The 26859-nt window shown below is 43.6% G+C and overlaps 1 protein-coding gene across 3 annotated transcripts in view; it reads left to right on the top strand.

The window, feature by feature from the left end:
* Positions 1 to 26859, top strand: part of ITGAM (integrin subunit alpha M) — an 82850-nt gene that overhangs the window by 10978 nt on the left and 45013 nt on the right. For all 3 annotated transcript variants that reach the window (XM_033218226.1, XM_033218227.1, XM_033218228.1), the window contains 7 exons: positions 862 to 986; positions 1748 to 1893; positions 3266 to 3419; positions 5460 to 5610; positions 6581 to 6654; positions 6833 to 6962; positions 7869 to 8011. In XM_033218226.1, coding sequence (XP_033074117.1) covers positions 862 to 986; positions 1748 to 1893; positions 3266 to 3419; positions 5460 to 5610; positions 6581 to 6654; positions 6833 to 6962; positions 7869 to 8011 — 923 coding nt within the window. The remainder of the gene's footprint in view (positions 1 to 861; positions 987 to 1747; positions 1894 to 3265; positions 3420 to 5459; positions 5611 to 6580; positions 6655 to 6832; positions 6963 to 7868; positions 8012 to 26859) is intronic.

Genomic DNA, 26859 nt, shown 5'->3' on the forward strand with positions numbered 1-26859 from the left:
GGGTAGAAAGTGGATTTGGGGATGGGGTAGAAGGCAGAGGAGCACATTCCACATCGTTTTATGTGTATGTGCCATTCTCTTTTCTAGAATCTATTTCTTTTGTATATCTGGCAAATCCTTCCTTCCTTCTTCCTTTCTTCCTTTCTTTTTTCCTTTCTTTCTTCTTTCTTTTCTTTCTTTCTTGTCTTGCTCTGTGACCCAGGCTGGAGTGCAGTGGTGCGATCTCAGCAACTTTTTGTGTATTTTTAATAGAGACGGGGTTTCACCATGTCAGCCAGGCTGGTCTCGAATTCCTGATCTCAAGTGATCCACCTACCTCAGCCTCCCAAAGTGCTGGGATTACAGGTGTGAGCCACTGTGCCCAGCTGGGCAAGTTATTTCCTGTTCTTCAAGATCCAGTCAAACATCACCACGTTCCCTGATTCCCTTGGGCAGAATTAACAAAAAATTTCCGTACTACTTTGTCCTTGTTTGTTTACTTACTTATTTATTTTTTAGAGACAGGGTCTTTCTCTGTGGCCCAGGCTGGAGTGCAATGGCGTGATCATAGCTCACTGCAGCCTCAACCTTTTGGGCTGAAGTGATGCCCCACTCTCAGCCTCCTGAGGAGCTGGGACTATAGGCGTGTGCCACTGTGCCCAGCTAATTTTTAACATATATGTATATATGTTATATTATATATATTATAGAGACCCCATCTCTATAATATATATGTTTATGTATATATTATATAACATATATATGTATTTTATAGAGACGGGGGCCTATATTCTCATTGTTCAGCAGAGAGCTGACATACAAAAAAGCCCAACACACCAAGTGTCAAATTACTTGATTCATACTCTTTTTCCCCTTCCTCAGGGTGTCCTGAACAGGACATCGCCTTCTTGATTGACGGCTCTGGTAGCATCAACCCACGTGAATTTCAGCAGATGAAGGAGTTTGTCTCGATCATGATGGAGCAATTAAAAAAGTCCAAAACCTTGGTGAGGGCCCATGGGTAGGTTAGGGAAGAGCCCACACAGGGCTGGAAGATACATGGCAACTGGGCCACCAGTTCTCCTCCCAGTTCAACTGCAGACATTGCCAAATTGACAATCGATGTGGTTTGCCTTCCTGAGTCTCTTTTCTGCTCTGTTGGATGCAGTCTCAGCATTCTTTCAGCTTTTTATAAAGCGGGCAGCTCTAATTGTTAAGGGTTGGCATGGCAGATGAAGCCCACATGTCATTGCTGGCTGAGTTCTATTTTCATTTTTATTTCTTATTTTTTTGAGACAGAGTCTTGTTCCATCTCTCAGGCTAGAGTACAGCGGCGCAATCGCGGCTCACTGCAACCTCCGCCTACCGAGTTCAAGCAATTCTCTTGCCTCAGCCTCCCAAGTAGTGGGGATTACAGGCACTTGCCACCACGCCTGGCTAGCTTTTGTATTTTTAGTAGAGATGGGGTTTCACCATTTTGGCCAGGCTGGTCTCGAACTCCTGACCCCAGGTGATCCACCCATCTCGGCCTCCCAAAGTGCTGGGATTACAGGTGTGAGCCACTGCTCCTGGCCGCTGGCCATCTTCTAGTATTGAGGAGAGATGGGAGCTGCTGGCAGCTCTCTGTCCTGGTGAGGCAGGGGATTAGGGGCAGTACAGAGGAGGAATTTGGAGACTGGAGTGTTTAAGATCTTTGTGGAGCTTGCTGGGAGATGTCTGAGAGGTGGGGGCACCTTCTCCAGCATCACACCAGCCACCCCCTCCGCAGTTCTCTTTGATGCAGTACTCCGAAGAATTCTGGACTCACTTTACCTTCAAAGAGTTCCAGGGCAACCCTAACCCGAGATCACTGGTGAAGTCAATAACGCAGCTGTTTGGGCGGACACACACGGCCACGGCCATCCGCAAAGTGGTGTAAGCTTCCCTTTTTCGCTTAGGATGGAGGGAGGAGGAGACACTTTTAGTTGGGCTTTGATGGATGAAGGGAGCCGTTCAGACAGGGGTGGTAGAGGATGCTTTCCCACGGGCAGAGGTGGGGAGGAGGGGCTGTGTGTGGTGTATTCATCAAAGAACAAGTCATGAGTGAAAGGTGGGAGTGGAGCGGGGAAGTGAGAAAAAGTGTCTGGAGGGAGGGTAGAAAGATCGGCTCAGGCCAGGGTACCAAAGGCGGCTTTACAGCCCGTGGTGAGACATCACCATGTCTCATTTTGGGAAGTTCGCTCTGATTTTGGGGTGTGTGTAGAGGCAAGGATGGGGTTGGGACAGAAGTACAAGAAGCACTGTAGAGTCCTAGAGGGGCTGGGGAGCTGGTGCAGCGCTCTGGGAGAGGTTTCCTGAAGGCCAATTAAGTGTGTGTGTGTATATATGTATGTGTGTGTGTGTGTGTGTGTGTATGTATATATATGTATATATATATATATATTTATTTATTTTTTGAGACGGAGCAGACTGGAGTGCAGTGGCCTGATCTCAGCTCAGTGCAACTTCCACCTCCTGGATTCAAGCAATTCTCCTGCCTCAGCCTCCTGAGTAGCTGGGATTACAGGCGCCCACCACCACCATCAGCTAATTTTTGTATTTTTAGTAGAGATGAGGTTTCACCATGTTGACCAAGCTGGTCTTGAACTCCTGACCTCAGGTGATTCACCCAACGTGGCCTCCCATAGTGCTGGGATTACAGGCGTCAGCCATAAATATATATGTTTTTTTAAAATTCAAAAGTAATAATACTCAGTTGAAAAACCCAAATTATGCGAAAGTATAAAAACAAAAACTGTGAAGGCTTCCTTTCCCTTCCCTGCTGCTTTTCCAGGTCCTGGGGCAGTTGCATCTCAGTGCTAAGTCTCAGGGGAGATGGAACCCCTCCGAGGCCTCACCCAGCTGTATCTGTGTCTGGGACTCTGCTGACATTTCCTTTCTGACGTTAATAGCATCTCTGGCTAGGTGCGGGGGCTCACACCTGTAATGTCAGCACTTTGGGAGGCTGAGGTGGGAGGATCACATGAGTCCAAGAGTTTGAGACCAATTGGCAACATAGTGAGACTCTATCTCTAAAAAGATAAAAAAATAAACCAGGTGTGGTGGTACATGCCTGTAGTCCCAGCTACTCAGGAGGCTGAGGCAGGAGAATCACTTGAACCCAGGAGTCCAAGTCTGCAGTGAGCTATGATTGTGTCTCTGCACTCCAGCCTGGACAACAGAGTGAGTGTCTATTTCTTAAAAAAAAAAAAAAAATTAGCATGTCATCTGCTTGCATTTGACTTTGTCCCTCCTCTTTCCTGCACAGACGAGAACTGTTTAACGTCAACCAGGGAGCCCGAAAGAATGCCCTTAAGATCCTGGTTGTCATCACAGATGGAGAAAAGTTTGGCGATCCCTTGGGATATGAGGACGTCATCCCTGAGGCAGACAGAGAGGGAGTCATTCGCTACGTCATTGGGGTATGGAATGCCGCTCTCAGGGTGATGCTTCTGTGGAGGGTTTCTACGTGGATCCATCCTCCCTTCAATTTGCAAATATTAATAAAATCAAAGTGACATGAGAGCTATTGCTAGCTCGTATACACCGTATCAGCTATCTGTTGCCACATCAATGCTATGTAATAAACTATCCCAAAATTCAGCAGCTTAAAATAATAAGTAAGCCTGTGGGTCAGCCGGCCAAGAGTTCTGGTTTCAATGGCCTTCCTCAGTCATTAGCTGCAGGTTGGCAGGCTGCCCTGCTGATCTTGGCCAGGCTCTCTCTGCTTCTGAGGGTTGCCAGCTATGTCATCTGCTGGACCTGATGGCCTTGGGTGGAACCACTGGGGTGACTTGGCCCTTTGGCAACCTGGCTCTCATTCTCCAGGGCTAGCCTGGGCATGTCCTCATGGTGAAAATGGGAGCAAGAGAACAGTGGAGATGTTGCAAGTGCTTTTTCATGCCTCTGCATCATGTTTGATAACATCCATGGGTGTCATGAGTGGTGCAAGGTTAGAGATAACCAGGTCCGTGCAGGTTTGTGTCTTTCTGCAACATCAGGCTTTTGTTGATCCTATTTCAATCACAAACGCCACGAGCTGCATGGAATTCCCAAGGAGGCAGTTCTCCTTAGTGCATCCTGTTCACTTGGACACTCTGGCTCAAGCCACCCACGAATCAGTCAATACTGCAAACCGTATATAATAGTATACTTAATCAATATATAAAAGTTATAGGTTAAACATTCCACAGCAAACAAAGTAACGTTTGACATCAGAAGAAAAAGAGGAGAAAGGATGAATGAAAAGGACTCCTGGTCTGGGCCCAAGGGTCCTAGTCACATTATTCTTGCAAGGCAGAATCTTTGATGCGGCAGAGTCCTTGGCGGCAAATGCCAGGCTCTTATCACGAGCAGCTGCGAGGTGTGAGTTCCAGCGGCTGCTTTGAGCTGGTGAAGGCTAGATTTCTTCTAGTCACAGGGCCCTCTGGTGAGAACAGACAGGGAAGAATGTGCTTTTTTTGTGTCCTTATCTGGTTGGATGTAGTCTTTATTTGTTTATTTTATTTATTTATTTATTTGTTTGTTTATTTATTTATTTATTTTGAGACCGAGTTTCGGTCTATCGCTCAGGCTGGGGTGCAGTGTCATGATCTTGGCTCACTGCAACCTCCACCTCCCGAGTTCAAGCAATTCTTGTGTCTCAGCCTCCTGAGTAGCTGGGACTACAGACATGCACCACCATGCCTAGCAAATTTTTTTTTTTTGTATTCTTAGTAGAGATGGGGTTTCACTATGTTGACCAGGTTGGTCTTGAACTTCTGACCTCAAGTGATCCGACCGCCTCAGCCTTCCAAAGTGTGCGATTATAGGAATAAGCCACCGTACCTGGCCTATTTAAAAAATTTGTTTAAAACAACCTTATTCTTGTTGGCAAAGTGCCCTGTGAAATATACAATGGAGCCTTTTTCTAAGATGGAGTCAGTTATGTCAAGGGTGCTCTATATACAATGGGCTAAAGCAAGACTCATGCCTGAGCCCAGAGGTAATGAAGTGGGCAGATGACTCCACCAAGAGCAGGAGGGCACAGCAGAGCGCTAGGGGAAAAGGCTGGATACAGGAAGAGGCAAAGAGTCAGGATCATCAGTGTAACCAAACTACGACAGCACCTGCGTGACACAGAAAGCAATATAACCATGGATACATGCCTTGGCATGTAGGAAATACCTTCATATAAAGAAGAAGCCTCCGCTTCCTCTAGGGGGAGGTCAATTCCACACCAGGAGACGTGGCACAGCACATGGATCAGCAGCTGGGTTTCTGCCCCAACTTGCTTCCTTAGCACAGTGCCTTGTGCAATGTACAACCTGCCCAACTATACCTGGCAACCCTGTCCCAAGGACTTTCTGATGCATTTCTTCACTTGATAAATAATAGTTCAGACTAGTTTCCCGCAGAATTGTCTTTGTCAGATGATACTGCTACCCTCAGACCATGACTTGGCCTCTGTTCCTTGGTAACAGGTGGGAGATGCCTTCCGCAGTTTGAAATCCCGCCAAGAGCTTAATACCATTGCATCCAAGCCACCTCGTGATCACGTGTTCCAAGTGAATAACTTTGAGGCTCTGAAGACCATTCAGAACCAGCTTCAGGAGAAGATCTTTGCAATCGAGGGTGAGTCAGGCATCTGTGTTCCCAGAGCAGCTCCTTAGGCAGCCTCCCACCCCAGAACACATAGTCCCCTCTAGAATCCAGACCTTCCTAACCCTTGGTATCCCCCAGCATCAACTCTCTTCACTTCCTTCAGCTCTCAGTCCCAGCCTCACTTGGTCAATTCCTTTGAAGTCAAAGAATCCATACTTTTACCTCTAATTTTGCAAATCTTGGCTATAGGCTGGTAAATTGGAGTATGGGGGAGTCAAATCCCACCCAGTATTTTAACAGAAATTTGGATGTGTTGCCAGCAGTCGTCTGTTTGGTTCACTATTATATCCCAATTGCCTAGAATAGTGCCTGGTACTCAGAAGGTGCTCAATAAATGTTTGTTGAATATAAGGAATTTAGAAATTGGGGGATTTCATATACAGTCTGGGTTTATGGCTTATCTTGAAAAGCTGGAAGATTAGACACTTTGAAGACCTTGAAGACCGCATTCCCACTTGGCAGGAAGTGGCTGGAGGTGAATGGCTGTCATCCTTCTAAGAGGGACATATGCTGTCCAGCTTGACACAGATCCCGTCGGGGTCTCCTTTTGTCTGGCCACAAGAGCATTTGGGTTTTCAGTACCTATTCTAGGTTCTTCTGCTTTCTTTTCTTTTCTTTTTCTTTTTTTAGAGACTGAGTCTTGCTCTATTGCCCAGGTTGCAGTGGAGTGGTGTGATCTCGGCTCACCGCAACCTCTGCCTCCCAGGTTCAAGTGAATTCTCCTGCCTCTGCCTCCCGAATAGCTGGGATTACGGGCGCATACCACCACGCCCAGTTAATTTTTGTATTTTTAGTAGAGACGGGGTTTCAACATGTTGGCCAGACTGGTCTCTAACTCCTGACCTCAAGTGATCTGCCCATCTCAGCCTCCCATTATAGGCGTGAGCCACCATGCCCAGCCTTCTGCTTTCTTCAATGTAGAAAGTTCTCCTCTTCACAGGTACTCAGACAGGAAGTACCAGCTCCTTTGAGCATGAGATGTCTCAGGAAGGCTTCAGTGCTGCCATCACCTCTGTAAGTGGCCCTTCATTAAATTGCGGGGGTGGGGCAGGGGGTAGCAGAAAGAAGAGATAGGAGAGATGCAGGGGTTTGGGGACTCTTCTCTGTGATAGGTACTTGGGAGGTAGCTCTGTGAGAGGCAGCGGTGGTCCTTTCTTCCTTCCTCATCAACCCTGTTCTACCCCTTTCCCAGAACGGCCCCTTGCTGAGCACTGTGGGGAGCTATGACTGGGCTGGTGGAGCCTTTCTATATACATCAAAGGAGAAAAGCACCTTCATCAACATGACCAGAGTGGATTCAGACATGAATGATGCTTACTTGGGTAAGTGGGGAGGGCAAGGGTTGCTCTAAGAAGGGGTCAGGATTTGGCATAAGTCAACTAGCATAGATGTCTGGGTCTTTCATAGGTTCTTGGGATAGCTTTAAAGACAGAAACTTCAATTTTTTGTTTATTTGTTTTTGAGGTGGAGTTTCTTTCTTGTTGCCCAGGCTGTAGTGCAATGGCACAATCTTGGCTCACTACAACCTCTGCCTCCCGGGCTCAAGCGATTCTCCTACCTCAGCCTCCCGAGTAGCTGGTGTTACAAGAATGCACCACCACCCCTGGCTAATTTTTTTTTTTTTTTTTTTTTTTTTTTTGAGATGTGGTTTCGCTCTTGTTGCCCAGGCTGGAGTGCAATGGCACGATCTTGGCTCACCACAACCCCCGCCTCCCAGGTTCAAGCGATTCTCCTGCCTCACCCTCCTGAGTAGCTGGAATTACAGGCATGTGCCACCATGCCTGGCTAATTTTGTATTTTCAGTAGAGACGGAATTTCTCCATGTTGGTCAGCCTGGTCGCGAACTCCCAACCTCAGGTGATCCACCTGCTTTGGCCTCCCAAAGTGCTGGAATTACAGGTGTGAGCCACCGTGCCCGGCCTTTTTTTGTATTTTTAGTAGAGACCGGGTTTCACCATGTTGGCCAGGCTGGTCTGGAACTCCTGACCTCAGGTGATCCGCCTACCTCAGACCCCCAAAATGCTGGGATTACAGGTGTGAGCCATCTCACCCGGCCAGAAACTTCTAAATTGAATTGTAATTATGTTCATAAAGAGAAATATAGTGTAGGGATCAGTTACCCCAACACAGCGAGCATGGGGCTGCCCCAGTGCCTACTCAAGGAGTGGGTCTGCATGGTGGAGGAGGGGTCAGGGAATGCACTTCACTTCTCAGACCCCCACCTTCAGGTTATGCTGCCACCGTCATCTTGCGGAACCGGGTGCAAAACCTGGTTCTGGGGGCACCTCGATATCAGCACGTCGGCCTGGTGGCAATGTTCAGGCAGAACACTGGCATGTGGGAGTCCAACGCCAATGTCAAGGGCACCCAGGTGAGTGTGGTTTGTGGAGCATGAATGTGCAAACAGAGACGCCCTGGGGGCTTAGAGATTCCAGGAGGGGCATTCAGATGACGTGCATGGCCCTCTTGTAAAGGAGCCTTTGGAGGCTGTGAGCTGGGAAGTTGTGGGACACAGCATTTGAGAAAGCTGTGTCCTCAGCTTTTTAACAACGATAAATAACAATGCTTGCCTGTACAGAGCTCTCTATGGGTCTTCCTGTACTCAGAGCTGGTATTCCACCCATATATAACCAGGATAGCCCTGTTAGTTAATAAAATATTGAACTAATTCCGTATTCATTGGTAAATGGTGGATTCTCCCTCACCCATGCACTCTGGTGCTTCCCTAGTCTCTGTGGGCTTCCCCATGATCCAGCAACTATGAGGTCAGGAAGGACACTTCACAGACCCTCTAGGATCTGCTCCAGCTATGCCCCTGCTCAGTATCTGTGCAGGCCCAGATGTTCATTATTTTGAATACACCCCTGCAAAAGCAGCATGGTCACATAGTATGTGAGAACTAGTGAGTGAGGCAAAACTCTGTAGTCAAAATCATTCTTGCAAATTCCTGAAATAGGACTGCACCCATGATATGATGCCTATAGTTTTTTATTTTATTTTTATTTTTTAAATTATACTTTAAGTTCTAGGGTACCTGTGCACAACGTGCAGGTTTGTTACATATGTATACATGTGCCATGTTGGTGTGCTGCACCCATTAGCTTGTCATTTACGTTAGGTATATCTCCTAATGCTATCCCTCCCCAGTCTCCCCACCCCACGACAGGCCCCGGTGTGTGATGTTCCCCACCCTGTATCCAAGTGTTCTCATTGTTCAATTCCCACCTATGAATAAGAACACTTGTGCCAGTTTTCAAAGGGAACGTGGTGTTTGGTTTTCTGTCCTTGTAATAGTTTGCTCATAATGATGGTTTCCAGCTTCATCCATGTCCCTACAAAGGACATGAACCATCCTTTTTTATGGCTGCATAGTATTCCATGGTTTATATATATGTGCCATGTTTTCTTAATCCAGTCTATCATTGATGGACATTTGGGTTGGTTCCAAGTCTTTGCTATTGTGAATAGCACCACAATAAACATATGTGTGCATGTGTCTTTATAGCAGCATGATTTATAATCCTTTGGGTATATACCCAGTAATGGGATGGCTGGGTCAAATGGTATTTTTAGTTCTAGATCCTTGAGGAATCGCCACACTGTTTTCCACAATGGTTGAACTAGTTTACAGTCCCACCAACAGTGTAAAAGCATTCCTATTTCTCCACATCCTCTCCAGCACCTGTTGTTTCTTGACTTTTTAATGATTGCCATTCTAACTGGTGTGAGACAGTATCTCATTGTGGTTTTGATTTGCATTTCTCTGATGGCCAGTGATAATGAGCATTTTTTCATGTGTCCATTGGTTGCATAAATGTCTTCTTTTGAGAAGTGTTTGTTCATATCCTTTGCTCACTTTTTGGTGGGGTTGTTTGATTTTTTTCTTGTGAATTTGTTTAAGTTCTTTGTAGATTCTGGATATTAGCCCTTTGTCAGATGGGTAGATTGTAAAAGTTTTCTCCCATTCTGTAGGTTGCCTGTTTACTCTGATGGTAGTTTCTTTTGCTGTGCAGAAGCTCTTTAGTTTAATTAGATCCCATTTGTCAATTTTGGCTTTTGTTGCCATTGTTTTTGGTGTTTTAGTCATGAATTCCTTGCCCATGCCTGTGTCCTAAATGGTATTGCCTAGGTTTCCTTCTAGGGTTTTTATGGTTTTAGGTCTAACATTTAAGTCTTTAGTCCATCTTGAATTAATTTTTGTATAAGGTGTAAGGAAGGGATCCAGTTTTGGCTTTCCACATATGGCTAGCGAGTTTTCCCAGCACCATTTATTAAATAGGGAATCTTTCCCCATTGCTTGTTTTTGTCAGGTTTGTCAAAGATCATATGGTTGTAGATGTGTGGTATTATTTCTGAGGGCTCTGTTCTGTTCCATGGTCTATATCTCTGTTTTGGTACCAGTACCATGCTGTTTTGGTTATTGTAGCCTTATAGTATAGTTTGAAGTCAGGTAGCATGATGCCTCCAGCTTTGTTCTTTTGGCTGAGGATTGTCTTGGCAATGCAGGCTCTTTTTTGGTTCCATATGAACTTTAAAGTAGTTTTTTCCAATTCTGTGAAGAAAGTCATTGGTAGCTTAATGAGGATGGCATTGAATCTATAAATTACCTTGGGCAGTATGGTCATTTTCACGATATTGATTCTTCCTATTCATGAGCATGGAATGTTCTTCCATTTGTTTGTGTCCTCTTTTATTTTGTTGAGCTGTGGTTTGTAGTTCTCCTTGAAGAGGTCCTTCACATCCCTTGTAAGTTGGATTCCTAGGTATTTTATTCTCTTTGAAGCAATTGTGAATGGGAGTTCACTCATGATTTGGCTCTCTGTCTGTTATTGGTGTATAGGAATGCTTGTGATTTTTGCACATTGATTTTATATCCTGAGACTTTGCTGAAGTTGTTTATCAGCTTAAGGAAATTTTGGGCTGAGATAATGGGGTTTTCTAAATATACAATCATGTCATCTGCAAACAGGGACTATTTGACTTCCTCTTTTCCTAATTGAATACCCTTTATTTCTTTCTCCTGCCTGATTGCCCTGGCCAGAACTTCCAACACTATGTTGAATAGGAGTGGTGAGAGAGGGCATCTCTGTCTTGTGGCAGTTTTCAAAGGGAATGCTTCCAGTTTTTGCCCATTCAGTATGATATTGGCTGTAGGTTTGTCATAAATAGCTGTTATTATTTTGAGATACATCCCATTAATACCTAGTTTATTGAGAGTTTTTAGCATGAAGGGCTGTTGAATTTTGTCGAAGGCCTTTTCTGCATCTATTGATATAATCATGTGGTTTTTGCCTTTGGTTCTGTTTATATGGTGGATTATGTTTATTGATTTTCGTATGTTGAACCAGCCTTGCATCCCAGGGATGAAGCCAACTTGATCATAGTGGATAAGCTTTTTGATGTGCTGCTGGATTCAGTTTGCCAGTAATTTATTGAGGAATTTTGCATCGATGTTCTTCAGGGATATTGGTCTAAAATTCTCTTTTGTGTGTGTGTGTCTCTGCCAGGCTTTGGTATCAAGATGATGCTGGCCTCAAAAAAAGTGAATTAGGGAGGATTCCCTCTTTTTCTATTGATTGGAATAGTTTCAGAAGGAATGGAACCAGTTCCTCTTTGTACCTCTGGTAGAATTCAGCTGTGAATCCATCTGGTCCTGGAATTTTTTTGGTTGGTAGGCTATTAATTATTGCCTCAATTTCAGAGCCTGTTATTGGTCTATTCAGGGATTCAACTTCTTTCTGGTTTAGTCTTGGGAGGGTGTATGTGTCCAGGAATTTATCAATTTCTTCCAGATTTTCTAGTTTATTTGCATAGAGGTGTTTATTGTATTCTCTGATGGTAGTTTGTATTTCTGTGGGGTCGGTGGTAATATCCCCTTTATCATTTTTTATTGCATCTATTTGATTATTCTCTCTTTTCTTCTTTATTAGTTTTGCTAGTGGTCTATCAATTTTGTTGATCTTTTCAAAAAACCAGCTCCTGGGTTCACTGATGTTTTGAAGGTTTTTTTGTGTCTCTATCTCCTTCAGTTCTGTTCTGATCTTAGTTATTTCTTGCCATTTGCTAGCTTTTGAATATGTTTGCTCTTGCTTCTCTAGTTCTTTTAATTGTGATGTTAGCATGTCAATTTTAGATCTTTCCTGCTTTCTCTTGTGGGCATTTAGTGCTATAAATTTCCCTCTACACACTGTTTTAAATGTGTCCCAGAGATTCTGGTATGTTGTGTCTTTGTTCTCATTTTCAAAGAACATGTTTATTTCTGCCTTCATTTAGTTATGTATCTAGTAGTAATTCAGGAGCAGGGAGCAGGTTGCTCAGTTTCCATGTAGTTGAGCGATTTTGAGTGAGTTTCTTAATCCCGAGTTCCAGTTTGATTGCACTGTGGTCTGAGAGACAGTTTGTTATAATTTCTGTTCTTTTACATTTGCTGAGGAATGCTTTACTTCCAACTATGTGGTCAATTTTGGAATAAGTGCGATGTGGTGCTGAGAAGAATGTATATTCTGTTGATTTGGGGTGGAGAGTTCTGTAGATGTCTATTAGGTCTGCTTGGTGCAGAGCTGAGTTCAATTCCTGGATATCCTTGTTAACTTTCTGTCTCATTGATCTGTCTAATGTTGACAGTGGGGTGTTAAAGTCTCCCATTATTATTGTGTGGGAGTCTAAGTCTCTTTGTAGGTCTCTAAGGACTTGCTTTATGAATCTGGGTGCTCCTGTATTGGGTGCATATATATATATAGGATAGTTAACTCTTCTTGTTGAATTGATCCGTTTACCATTATGTAATGGTCTTCTTTGTCTCTTTTGATCCTTGTTGGTTTAAAGTCTGTTTTATCAGAGACTAGGATTGCAACCCCTGCTTTTTTTTGTTTTCCGTTTGCTTGGTAGATCTTCCTCCATCCCTTTATTTTGAGCCTATGTGTGTCTCTGCATGTGAGATAGGTCTCCTGAATGCAACACACTGATGGGTCTTGATTCTTTATTCAATTTGCCAGTCTGTGTCCTTTAATTGGAGCATTTAGCCCATTTACATTTAAGATTAGTATTGTTATGTGTGAATTTGATCCTGTCATTATGATGTTAGCTGGTTATTTTGCTCATTAGTTGATGCAGTTTATTCCTAGCATCGATGGTCTTTACAATTTGGCATGTTTTTGCAGTGGCTGGTACTGGTTTTTCCTTTCCATGTTTAGTGCTTCCTTCAGGAGCTCTTGTAAGGCAGGCGTGGTGGTGACAAACTCTCTCAGCATTTGCTTGTCTATAAAGGATTTTATTTCTCCTTCACTTGTGAAGCTTAGTTTGGCTGGATGTGAAATTCTGGGTTGAAAATTCTTTTCTTTAAGAATGCTGAATATTGGCCCCCTCTCTCTTCTGGCTTGTAGAGTTTCTGACGAGAGATCCGCTGTTAGTCTGATGGACTTCCTTTTGTGGGCAACCCAACCTTTCTCTCTGGCTGCCCTTAACATTTTTTCCTTCATTTCAACTTTGGTGAATCTGACAATTATGTGTCTTGGAGTTGCTCTTCTCAAGGAGTATCTTTGTGGCATTCTCTGTATTTCCTGAATTTGAATGTTGGCCTGCCTTGCTAAGCTGGGGAAGTTCTCCTGGGTAATATCCTGAAGAGTGTTTTCCAACTTGGTTCCATTCTCCCTGTCACTTTCAGGTACACCGATCAGACGTAGATTTGGTCTTTTCACATAGTCCCATATTTCTTGGAGGCTTTGTTCATCTCTTTTTACTCTTTTTTCTCTAAACTTCTCTTCTCACTTCATTTCATTCATTTGATCTTGAATCACTGATAGCCTTTCTTCCACTTGATTGAATCGGCTACTAAAGCTTGTGCATGTATCACGTAGTTCTTGTGCCAAGGTTTTCAGCTCCATCAGGTCATGTAAGGTCTTCTCTATGCTGTTTATTCTAGTTAGCCTTTCGTCTAATCTTTTTTCAAGGTTTTTTGCTTCTTTACGATGGGTTTGAACATCTTCCTTTAGCTCGGAGAAATTTGTTATTACTGATCGTCTGAAGGCTTCTTCTCTCAACTCATCAAAGTTGTTCTCTGTCCAGCTTTGTTCCATTGCTGGTGAGGAGCTGCGTTCCTTTGGAGGAGAAGAGGCACTATGATTTTTAAAATTTTCAGATTTTCTGCTCTGGTTTCTCCCCATCTTTGTAGTTTTATCTACCTTTGGTCTTTGATGATGGTGACGTACAGATGGGGTTTTGGTGTGGATGTCCTTTCTGTTTGTTAGTTTTCCTTCTAACAGTCAGGACCCTCAGCTGCAGGTCTGTTGGAGTTTGCTGGAGATCCACTCCAGACTCTGTTTTCCTGGGTTTCACCAGCAGAGGCTGCAGAACAGCAAATATTGCAGAATGGCAGATGTTGCTGCCTGATCCTTCCTCTGGAAGCTGTGTCTTAGAGGGGCACCCAGCCGTATGAGGTGTAAGTCGGCCCCTACTGGGAGGTGCCTCCCAGTTAGGCTACTCAGGGGTCAGGGACCCACTTGAGGAGGCAGTCTGTCCATTCTCAGATCTCAAACTCCATGCTGGGAGAACTGCTACTCTCTTCAAAGCTGTCAGACAGGGACTTTTAAGTCTGCAGAAGTTTCTGCTGCCTTTTGTTCAGCTATGCCCTGCCGTTAGAGGTGGAGTCTACAGAGGCAGGCAGGCCTCCTTGAGCTGTGGTGGGCTCCACCCAGTTCGAGCTCCAAGGCTGCTTTGTTTACCTACTCAAGCCTCAGCAATGGCAGACGCCCCTTCCCCAGCCTCACTGCCACCTTGCAGTTCAATCTCAGACTGCTGTGCTAGCTGTGAGTGAAGCTCCATGGGCATGGGACCCTCTGAGCCAGGTGCAGGATATAGTCTCCTGGTGTGCCGTTTGCTAAGACCATTGGGATAGTGAAGTATTGGGGGGAGTGTCCTGATTTTCTGCATGCCATCTGTCACAGCTTCCCTTGGCTAGGAAAGGGAATTCCCTGACCCCTTGCACTTCCCGGGTGAGGCGATGCCCTCCTTTGCTTTGGCTCACGCTCCATGGGTTGCACCCACTGTCTGACAAGCCCCGGTGAGATGAACCCAGTACCTCAGTTGGAAATGCAGAAATCACTCATCTTCTGCGTCGCTCATGCTGTCAGCTGTAGACTGGAGCTGTTCCTATTCAGCCATCTGGGAACCTTCTCTTCCTGTAGTTCTTAAAAAAAAAAAATTGCAGGCGGGGCATGGTGGCTTATGCCTGTAATCCTAGTGTAGCAGGACAAGCCATAGACAAAACCCCTCAGACACCGAGTTAAAGAAAGAAAGGCTTTATTCAGCCGGGAGCTTCATCAAGACTCATGTCTCCAAAAACTGAGCTCCCAGAGTGAGCAATTTCTGTTCCTTTTAAGGGCTCACAACTCTAAGGGGGTCCACGTGAGGGGGTTGTGATCAATTGAGCAAGCGGGGGTACGTGACTGGGGGCTGCATGTACCAGTGATCAAAGTGGAACAGAACAGGACAGGGATTTTCACAACACTTTTCCATACCATGTCTGGAATCTATAGATAACATAACTGGTTAGGTCAGGGGCCGAACTTTAACCAGACCTAGGACCCAGTGCTGAGCTGTCCACCTGTGGATTTCATTTCTGCCTTTTAGTTTTTACTTCTTCTTTCTTTGGAGGAAGAAATTGGACATAAGACAATATGAGGGGTGGTCTCCTCCCTTATTCCCCTCCTTTGAGACTCTCACTCAATAGTGGGAGTTCTCACTTTTATTCTCACTACCCATGTCTTCTTGCAAGACAGATCGATAGTGATTTATATAGTACACTTGTGCTGAAGCATTTTGGTGAACTAAGGTAGTGATGAAGCTTTTTATCATTTGAAGAAGTACAGGTAGCAAACAAGGGAGCAGTAAGCAGGTTTCTATTACTATTATAACTCCTATTCTAAGAGTTTTAAATCTTATTAGCACTGGGAGTAATTTTCTAAACATGGCCCCAGGATCAAATCCATGCCACACTTGCACGGGTACATGTGCCAGTTTTGTCATATTTCTAACTATGTCTTCAACTACTTGCCCTTGATCATCTATATGTAGACAGCAATTAGTAAGCTTAAATTTCCTACAGACCCCTCCTTCAGCTGCTAGCAAGTAGTCGAGAGCCAATCTATTTTGATAGATAACATTTCTCATCTGAGTTTCTTGCCAGGCCAGAATAGTCAAGGCTCTGCCAGTCTTATTAGTGATTATTCTTAAGAGAGCTTTTTTTTTTTTTTTTTTTTTTTTTTTTTTTTTTGAGACGGAGTCTCGCTGTGTCGCCCAGGCTGGAGTGCAGTGGCGCGATCTCGGCTCACTGCAAGCTCCGCCTCCCGGGTTCCCGCCATTCTCCCGCCTCAGCCTCCGAGTAGCTGGGACTACAGGCGCCTGCCACCTCGCCCGGCTAGTTTTTTTTTGTATTTTTAGTAGAGACGGGGTTTCACCGTGTTAGCCAGGATGGTCTCGATCTCCTGACCTCGTGATCCGCCCGCCTCGGCCTCCCAAAGTGCTGGGATTACAGGCTTGAGCCACCGCGCCCGGCAAGAGAGCTTGTAATTGTATGATTCATTTGAGCATGTAAATGGGGGTTCGGTATCCCCATAAGCCGTCTTGTGCCTGAGTAGCAGGCCCATAATATTGTATAATTAGGGGGGCCATTCATTATTTTTCCAATTTCCTATAGCTATGCTTTTCTTTTCATGGGAAGCATAGACAGGGAAGCTCAGGAGTTCTCCTGTGGGCAGTAGGAAGAAAGATGGTTTAATAGTGCCAATAACAATTACCTGCCCACTGGTCAGGTAATTTGGTATAAACTCTATGCCCACATACCCTGTATAATCCAGTGGGGGCTGTCCAGTCCCAGTGGGACCCCGGGTGGGTCCACATGGTTTGCAACTTTAGGAATTTACTAAATGGGTTTTTCTTAGTGTGGTTTGAACTCCACTAGGTGGCTGTTTTTGTCATACTATTATACAGTTTTTGCCCAAGACAGCTGAGTCTTCCCACAGGAAATGTGAAGTCCTTCCCCACTCTTGCTATAGAGTATTGTGTAGTGACTGAGGCTTTTAGGACCCAGAAGTTATCAGGGTGATTCTTTTGAGCTGGGAATTTGTCAGGAACTGGATCTTTAGATACTAATTCTCGGGCTTCCCATGGCCATTGATCTCCCATTACAGTTCCTCCACATACATAACATGAAGTGATATTGAGAGACTGGGCTACATGCTCAGCTAATTGCAAAAGCAAATTTCTTGTTTTTCCTGGAATTTCTGGTACTGGCACATTCAGTTCATAATAGAAGGTTTGAAATACTGGCTCAGGAGAGTGTTTATAAACTTCTCCTTAAACCACGATACTTACTCGAGAATCCAGTCCAGCCCCATAGATTCCTAGGGTTACATGCTCCCCTTTTTTCCAGTGAGGATGAAGGGGGTTGGTTATTACTAGTTATAAGGGGTTACACTGATCACTGGTACAGGAAGGACCACTTTTCCCTTTCTGAAGGTATATATGATTCTTTTTAATTTTTTATCCAAGTAGCCTAAATGACACAAGACCAGTATCCACATTTATTTCCACACAGTCCTAATTCATGACAAATATACTTATTTTCTGCCATATAGCCTCTTTCTTAATTAAGAGAACTACATCCTATTCCCAACTTATTACTATTAATGACAGTGCAGGCAAAATCAAATTTCAAGGTCACTTGTTTGGGCACCCCTTTTTCTTCTGTTTTAGCTAACACTTTACTCGTGTCATTTATGAGCCCCCATCAGTCCTCAGTCCTTAATCTCATTTTAAAAACTATGGTCATGGGAGGTTCAGATGGGTCATAACACACATCAGGTTGGTCATTTCCTGGGCTACATAGCTTGTATAGAATAGCATTATACAAACAAGTTCTTTTTAGAGTCCCTGTACACTTATAATAACCATAAAATAATAGGACCGTAGCAACTTTTGTCCTACCTCAGTGACTTGATGTATACTCTGGGAACAGTGCTCAGTCTGAGGAAGGTCAGTTGAAGTCCTTACTGTACAAGTCCAAATTTTAAGGAAAACGAGTCCCGTGATGAGTTTCCTCATGCTTTGGCCATGTGTGGACCAGTCAGCTTCTGGGTGTGACTGGAGTAGGGCTTGTCGTCTTTTTCAGAATCACTTTGCAGGAGTTGGTGAAGCTGTTCCCGTCCACGTACAACTCACGGTCTACTGATGTTCAAGGATGGTCTTGGAGGTTGGGCCCACTGGAATAAACTGAGTCCAATACCTCTACACAGTTATGTTCAACTGGGCTCTCTGATACTGGGAGCAAGGTGGTGGGGTTTAGGGTGTTGCAAACTTCAATGGTTATGTGGGAATTTTCACATAACAAGCTTTGGTACTTGGTTAATCTAGCATTTGTTAGCCAATGATGTCCTTTGGCATTCATCAAAGTTATCACAGCATGGGGGGCCTTTATATTCAGGTTTTGCCCAAGGGTTATTTTATCTGCTTCTTGTGCTAACAGGGCTGTTGCTGCCAGGGCCCTTAGACTTGGGGGCCAGCCTTTGGAAACCCTGTCTAGTTGTTTTGAGAGATAGGCCACGGGCCTTGGCCAGGGCCCCACAGTCTGGGTTAAAACTCCAACTGCCATTTTTTCTCTGTCTGACACATAGAGTGTAAAGGGTTTTGTCAGATCAGGTAGCCCCAGGGCTGGGGCTGACATGAGTTTTTGTTTTAACTCACGAAAAGCTTGTTGCTGTTGGTTGTAATAAATGTAGTTTATCCAATCTACATTTTTATTAACTGTCACCCACCAAAATATTGACCCAAATCCTGCAGCTATTTGATTTCAAGCTTTAAATTGATCTGGTATTCCCCTTGGGACTCCAATTGTGTCTAAATAGATGCGAGAGTCGAAAGACCCATAAGGGGCTTCTCTCACTTTACGATGGCTTGTTTTTCCTCCCTCTGGTTGATGAAATGTCAGGGTGAAAGGAATAGACAATTGGACTAAGGTACAAGTGCCACTCCAGTTATTTGGGAGAGTGCCCAGTAAAGGTCCACTACAATACCACCACACATCTGCTCGGGGATGAACAAGGGCTGACTAATTGATAAGCTCTTGAAAATACTTAAGCTCACTGCATCCCTTCAGGTCTCCAAGGAACGCTAAGTTTCCTCCCTGTTGTGAGAGACACGAAATGAACTTAGTGTTGGGGGATGGAAGTTGGATGCCCCTCGGGGGCTGACCCGCAGGGTGCTGGACTTTGGGATATAGCCGAGAGAACTTGACACGACTTATTGCTCCAGGTTGTAGAATCCTGGAAAAAAGCTACCATGCAGCCCACACCTGGTCGACTGGAGGACCACCTTAGTGGAAAGAGGAAAATCTGGGCCTCTGGCCTGCCATGTGCACAAGCATAACAATTGCTTTTGTTTAACGTGCCAATGGAATATTTGATCGATTCCAACCAGGCATTTGCATCTTGGTATCCTGGTTTAATTGCCAAAGTTTAAGTCTTTAATTTCTATGATCCTTTAGAAAAAATGAATGTATGATTTTAGGAAATTACAAAAACCAGTTGGGGCAGTCCATCCTTGCTCTTTCGTGGTCCACAGAACTTTGGACCAACTACAGCATAAAAGCTCTACATTGCAGGGCAAGACTGCTGGTTGACACTGGAGTCTTTACCAAAATTTCCCCAGATTAAATGGTCCTAATTTACTAATGCCCAGTGTGAGGAGAGTCAGGAGCGACAGAGGTACTTTTTTGAAGTAGAGAGCTGTCTTTGACTTGGCGTGTCCCTACAGGGTATAACAAGGCAAGCATTAATTGCAGTAGTTTGAGGCGAAATTGGTTTGGTTAACAACTAGATGGTGAGCAATAGAGCGAGGAAAGAAGAAAGAGTAATAGAATAGATGAAAGAATTAAATTTTTCTTAGCTTTAGTTTGGTAGGGTTTTCCCCTGGGACTACGGCCCACAACTCTGGAGAGGGTGGCACTTTCTTGACTAGGTTGTGATGAGTCCATCCTTTCTTCGTTGTACAAACAGCAGTCTCAGTAGTTAGCAGCACAAGGTAGGGTTCTTCCTAGGCTGGCTCGAGTTTCCATTTTTTTCAGCTTTTGATGAGAACGTGATCTTTAGGCTGGTGGTGGTTTACCAGAAATTCTAGGGGTGGTACATGTGCTAAAAGATTTTTGGTTTTGAGGGAAAGGAAAGTGGAAGATAAACCAAGTATATAATTTTAAAGAAATTAACCTTTTGTTTTAAATGTGGGGACATCAGCAGTGGACTTCATAGTCCTCAGTGCCTTTCTACTGAGAAATTTCCTTTAGCACCTATTTTTATTAGTTTTTAGACCAAAGAAGCCAAACACCATTTTATATTTGACAATGCTTCCTATATGATTTTTATACCAGATAAGCTAAATTTCACCTTTATATTAGTATGTTTTTAATGTTAAACTTAGTTTTAATAAAACCTTGTAGACATATTTATTCAATTTTTAAAGTCTGACCATAAGGTAAGATTTTTGTAGACTTTTTTTTTAACCTTTTATAACCTTTGTTACAGAGCAGGTTAGTGCTTTAAGAAAAACCCATTGTGTTTTTATTTTAATGTTCAGTTCACAGAAAAACTGGATGATACCCCTTTAACTTTAGCTAATATGTTTACACACAGCGTTTTCTTTACAATTAACGTTTTAAAACTTGCTTAAACCTTCAAAACAAAAGAATCTTTTAACCTTTTAATGTAGGTAAAAATTTACATTCTTATGCCTCTTTATAATTTTTTTTACCAAAGATATATTTTACTTTCCTTATACACTTTGGACATAAACTGTTTTTTAAATAGTACTTGACTTGTTTTTCTAAGACCACCAGAGCGGGCACAAAAGAACCAGCGACTAGGCAAGTGTAGGAGCAAAACTGCAAGTTTATTTTGGTCACCTAGCTTCAGGGGATGAAGGTGGGTGGGGAGAGGTCTGTCGGCCTCCGGCAAATGAGGCCCACAGAGTCGCCCGTGTAGCTCTCGGACGGAGGTGCGTGGCATTCGTCCGGAGCGGCTTTTCTAGGAGTGGGAGGGCGATAGGCGGGGCACGGGTGTGTCGGGGGCGTTCCGCAGGTGCGACCAGGTAAATCTTGGTCTCTTCGGATTGACATCACCTGGCGCATGCCTAGTTGGTCTGCACCTTCCCGGGTCGCCGGCTGCATTTTCGCGCGCGCGGGAAAAGTTGGGGGGGGGCGATGAAGAACCCAAAAGTGCACCATCTTGCCTCCGTTCGTCCAAACAGTACTCAGGAGTACTGTTTAAATTATACAACATTTCCTGCATAAATTTTTTATAACTTTTTTTTCTCTTTCATGACTTTCATAAGCAATTCTTTGACATGCCTCAACTTTCAGACTTATTACAAACATTTCTTTCTTTAAACAACCAGTTAATTTATTTCAGGACAAGAATTTACCATATAACATTCTTTTTACATAAATTCTGCCCCCTCCTCCAGTTCCCCCCCTCCGTTTTTTTTTTTTTCGAAGATAACCATTCTTTTCCAAAGCGAACTTCTTTTATGTCTGTGGACTAGACTGTCTAGGGCCACAAGATTAGAAGTTACTATAATACATGTTAAACTTTAACTTTTAGCAAACTTTGCTTTTGTTGAAAACCTTGTAGGTTTGGGATTTCAATTATCCTTTGCTATTAATAAGACCTTGTTTAGTTCAAATTAACTTAGAATTGGTATAGATGGCTTTTTTTTTTTTTTCCTTCAGTTACCCAGGAGGAACCATCTACAGTTCTGTCCTGAAGGAAGTTCCTCCTAGGTCTGGTCGGACCTTTGTATGGTAATTAAGATTTAGATCCCCTGTTAGGAAACCTGCTGGGTTGAGGGAATTTTCAGTGCTTAATGTTAAATCATCTTTTTTTTTTTTTTCCTTAGGATACTTCTGAACTGGTGAGCTGTGCTCACAATGAGGTTTCCTCTAAAAGTTATTTTTTTTACTTTCTTCTGTTAGCAAAGCAGTTGCCGCTACAGATTGAATGCATTTGGGCCATCTGTGGATTACTGGGTTAAGGATTTTTGATAGGAAGGCCTCAGTGCTTTTGGGATACGCCCTTGTTTACACTGACAACAAAGTGGTGTGGAGTGTTATAGGGTTACCGAGAATACCTTTAATTATCAATTATAGGTTTTAAATTTACCTTGGCTTTTAAAGGAATAGGGTACACTGTTTTATTCTTAACTACTTGCATCTCTCTCTCTTTCTTTCTTCCTTTCTCTCTTTGACTTTCTATCTCTCTCTCTTTGACTTTTCTTTTGCCTCTGTCTCTTCCTTTCTCTCTCTGCCTCTGTCTTTCTCTCTCCCTCCTTGACTCCCTCTTTGTCTCTCTGTCTCTTCCTTTCTATCTCTTCCTCTCTCTCTTTGCCTCTTTTCCTCTCTGTCTCTTTCCTTTCTGTTCTCTGCTGGTCTTTCCTTGCCTCTTCCAGCTGCTTATGCTGCTGTTCTCTCAACCATTGTGGTGGGGGTAGGGGGAGGTCTAAAACTAGCTGTAACCAAGTGTCTATGTATGGGAACTGGTCTGGATGCCCTGGTTTACAGGTTATCTTGTGCCATACCTTTGAAACAAGGGACCTGTCCAGGCTTCCTTCTGATGGCCAACCCACCTCTAATGCCGGCCAGTCTGTCTTACACAAAGTTTTAAGTTTTCCTGGTGTCATGGTGACTCTGTAGTCTCCCTTAAATCCTTTCTTGAAATTTTTCAACATAGTTCCTAGTGGGGTGGGCTTACTTTGTGCCTGACCCATGCTTCCTTGAGACAAAATACCGCGCTTACACCACACACACACCACAAAACAAAGAACGAGTAAAAAGGGCACACACACACTTTTACAGTTTACACCAAACCAGAATCAAAACCAAAATCAGAGTATCAAGAAATCCAAGCCAGGTCAAAACCAAAACCAAAGTATCAAGCAATCCAAGTCAAGTTAAAAACCAAAATGCCAGTACAGGCACATCATGGGTGATCAGGCCACGCTTCCACTCAAATGGAGTCGGCAAGTTCCAAAGACCAGTCTTACCAAGTTTCAGATGTCTGGACTCCAAGTGCCAATTCCTTCCTGGTGTTCAGCCACTGCGTTGATCCTCTGTGGGGGCCTGTCACACACTGCTCTGGCAAAGCATTCCACCAGGGCAATTGCCTACCCAGGAGTGCTGTCAGCATCTGCATTGCTCAAGCTGGCCAGAGTCCCCGCAGGGATGCTCCACAGGGCAGGCCTAAGGGGCCGCCCTGACTGTCCATTAATCACCTCACTTCATGGTCAGGGAACCAAGAAATGTAGCAGGACAAGCAATAGACAAAACCCCTCAGACACTGAGTTAAAGAAGGAAGGGCTTTATTCGGCCGGGAGCTTCAGCAATACTCAGGTCTCCAAAAACCGAGCTCCCAGAGTGAGAAATTCCTGTCCCTTTTAAGGGCTCACAACTCTAAGGGGGTCCACGTGAGGGTGTCATGATCGATTGAGCAAGCAGCGGGTACGTGACTGGGGGTTGCATGCACTGGTAATGAGAACGGAACAGAACAGGACAGGGATTTTCACAACGCTTTTCCATACCATATCTGGAGTCTATAGATAACATAACCGGTTAGGTCAGGGGGTCAATCTTTAACCAGACCCAGAGCGTGGTCCCGGGCTGTCTGCCTGTGGATTTCATTTCTGCCTTTTAGTTTTTACTTCTTTCTTTGGAGGCAGAAATTGGGCATAAGACAACATGAGGGGTGGTCTACTCCCTTACCAGCACTTTGGAAGGCTGAGGCAGGTGGATCACCTGGGGGCAGGAGTTTGAGACCAGCCTGGCCAATATGGTGAAGCTCCGTCTCTACTAAAAATAAAAAATAAAAAATAAAAAAAATAGCCAAGCATAGTGGCGTGTGCCTGTCCCAGCTATTCAGGAGGCTGAGGCAGGAGAATCGCTTGAACCTGGGAGGCAGAGGTTGCAGTGAACTGGGATCATACCACTGCACTCCAGCCTGGGCGACAGGGCAAGACTTTGTCTCAATTAAAAAAAAATAATTTCAATGTTTAGATTCAGGGGTACGCGTACAGGCTTGTTACATGCAGCATTGCATGTTGCTGAGGTTTGGGCTACAGATCCCATCACCCAGGTAGTGAGCATAGTACCTGTGGTGGTTTTTCTTTTTTCTTTTTCTTTTCTTTCTTTCTTTTTGTTTTTGTTTTTTTTAGAGACAGGGTCTCACTATGTTGCCCAGGCTGGTTTTGGACTCCTGAGCTCAAGCAATCCTCCTGCCTTGGCCTCCCAAAATGCTGAGATTACAGGCGTGAGCCACTGAGCCTGGACCAATAGGTGGTTTTTCAACCCACCTCCTGCTCCCCCATCTGGTAGTCTGCAGTATCTATTGTTCCTATCTTTATGTCTATGTATACCCAATGTTTAGCTCCCACTTATACGTGAGAACATGCAGTATTTGATTTTCTGTTCCTGTGTCAATTCACTTAGGATTATAGCCTCCAGCTGCATCCATGTTGTCACAAAGGATATGATTCATTCTTTTTTATGGTGGCGTAGTATTCCATGGTGTATATGTACCACATTTTCTTATCCAATCCACCATCGATGGACACCTAGGTTGATTCCGTGTCTTTCTATTGTGAATAGTGCTGTGATGAATATATGAGCATGTATCTTTTTGGTAGAACAGCTTATATTCTTTTGGATATATGGCCAGTAATGAGATTGCTGGGTTGAATAGTAGCCCTGTTTTATATTCGTTGAGAAATCTTCAAACTGCTTTCCACAGTGGCTGGACTAATTTACATTCCCACCAGCCAACAATGTATAAGCATTCCTTTTTCTGCATAGCCTCACCGGCATCTGTTACTGTCTTTTTAATAATAGCATTCTGACTGGTGTGAGATAGTATCTCATTGTGGTTTATGATTTGCATTTCTCTGGTGATTAGTGATAATGAACTTTTGTTTCAAATGTTTTTTGACTACTTGTATGTCTTCTTTTGAGAAGTGTCTGTTTATGTCCTTTACCTACTTTTTAATGGGGTTATTTGTTTTTTGCTTGTTGATTTGTTGAAGTTCCTTTTTCAGACCTTTGTCAGATGTGGTTTGCAAATATTTTCTCCCATTCTGTAAATGTTCTGTTTACTCTGTTGATAGTTTCTTTTGCTCTACAGAAACTCTTTAGTTTAATTAGTTCCCACTTGTTGCTTTTGTTTTTGTTGCAGTTGCTTTTGAGGACTTAGCCAAAAGTTTTTGCCAAGGCTGATGTTGAAAAATTGTTTCCTAGGTTTTCTTCTATGATTTTAATAGTTTGAGGGCTCACATTTAAATCTTTAATCCATGTGATTTAAGTCTTTAATCACATTTAAATGTTTAGTACACCTTGAGTTGATTTTTGTATAAGGTGTAAGGAAGGGATTCAGTTTCATTCTTCTGTGTATGGATAGCCAGTTATCTCCACAGTATTTATTGAATAGGGAGTTCTTTCCTCATTGCTTGCTTCATAGTCTTTATTGAAGATCAGGTGGTTGTAGGTGGGTGGCTTTATTTCTGGGCTCTTTGTTCTATTCCATTGGTCTATGTGTCTGTCTTTGTACCTATAGCCTCATACTATAGGTACAAATACCTATAGTTTTGGTTACTATAGCCTCATATTTGGGTGGTGTGATGCCTCCAGCTTCGTTATTTTTGCTTAGGATTGCTTTGGCTATTCAGGCTCTTTTTTTTGTTCCATATTAATTTTAGAATAGTTTTTTTCTAATTCTGTGAACAATGGCATTGGTAGTTTGATACAAATAGCATCGAATCTGTAAATTGCTTTGAGCAGTGTGGTCATTTTAACTATATTGATTCTTCCAATCCATGAGCATGGAATACTTTTCCATTTATTTGTGTCATCTCTGATTCTTTCAAAGGTGTTTTGTATTTCTCTTTGTAGAGAACTTTCACCTCCTTGGTTAGCTGTGTTCCCAGGTACTTCATTTTTCGTGTCTGCCTGTAGTTCTGTGTGTTTTTAAAATTTTTGTCAGTGGTTCTCTTTGACTTGTATTAACACATTGTATGAAGATAAAATCAGTTTGTCATGATACCTGAACAACTTGTCATAATTCTTTGCCAATAGTCAAATTCTTCACGTGTCTCTCTATGTGTCTCAATATGTCTCTCAATATGTCTTTCTAAACACATATTGGTCATTGATGGTGTCAATGCCTGATATGTATAAGGGATGGGGTGGGGAAGAAAGTGTAGAGGAATTATGGGAAGTCAAGTGTGGATTGGATGCCATTTCTCTGTTTTGGGTGTGTGGTCAGGACCACATGAGGAAGGCTGGCTGGTCAACTCCCCCACCCCACACAAGTACACGCACATTACCATCAAGAGTAATAGATGCTTAAACTGGGTCGGTCTGGGAGTTATGAGAACAAGTGGGAGGGGCACCCACAGAAAGGCAGTAGGGAAGTCTTCTTGGAGGAAGTGGCAGCTAAGCCAAGGCCTGAGACAGAAGCAAAAGAAAAGTGAAAGGGGTGTGGGGAAGCAAGGGGCCAGAGGAGGGAGACAGAATGGAACGGAGGGTCAGAATATGGGTGTATGGAGGTGGGAGGAGTGGTGGGAGAAAACGGGAAGAGGGGTAGGTGTGGTTTATCCCAGACATGCAGGGCTTGTTCAACATCCTAAATATCAATATTGCAGAAATGGACAAGCTGATCCTGAAGTTCATATGGAAACAGAAGGGACCCATATGTTAGATTTATACCTAAATATTTCATGGCCTTTGGCACTATTGTAAATTGTACTGGTTTTTAAATTTAAATTTTCAATTGTTCAATGATATAGAAATACAACTGGCTGGGCCCAGTGACTCACGCCTGTAATCCCAGCACTTTGGGAGGCCGAAGCAGGTGGATCACCTGAGGTCGGGATTTTGAGACCAGCCTGACCAACATGGAGAAACCGTGTCGCTACTAAAAATACAAAATTTGCCGGGTGTGGTGACACATGCCTGTAATCCCAGTTACTTGGGAGGCTGAGGCAGGAGAATTGCTTGAACCTGGGAGGCAGAGGTTATGGTGAGCCGAGATCATGCCATTGCACTCCAGCCTGGGCAACAAGTGCGAAACTCCCTCTAAAAAAAAAAAAAGAAGAAGAGATACAACTGATTCTTACATATTGATCTTGTATTCAAAA

The sequence above is a fragment of the Trachypithecus francoisi genome, unplaced genomic scaffold, assembly GCF_009764315.1.
Source record: "Trachypithecus francoisi isolate TF-2019V2 unplaced genomic scaffold, Tfra_2.0 Lachesis_group10, whole genome shotgun sequence".
Lineage (NCBI taxonomy): Eukaryota > Metazoa > Chordata > Mammalia > Primates > Cercopithecidae > Trachypithecus > Trachypithecus francoisi.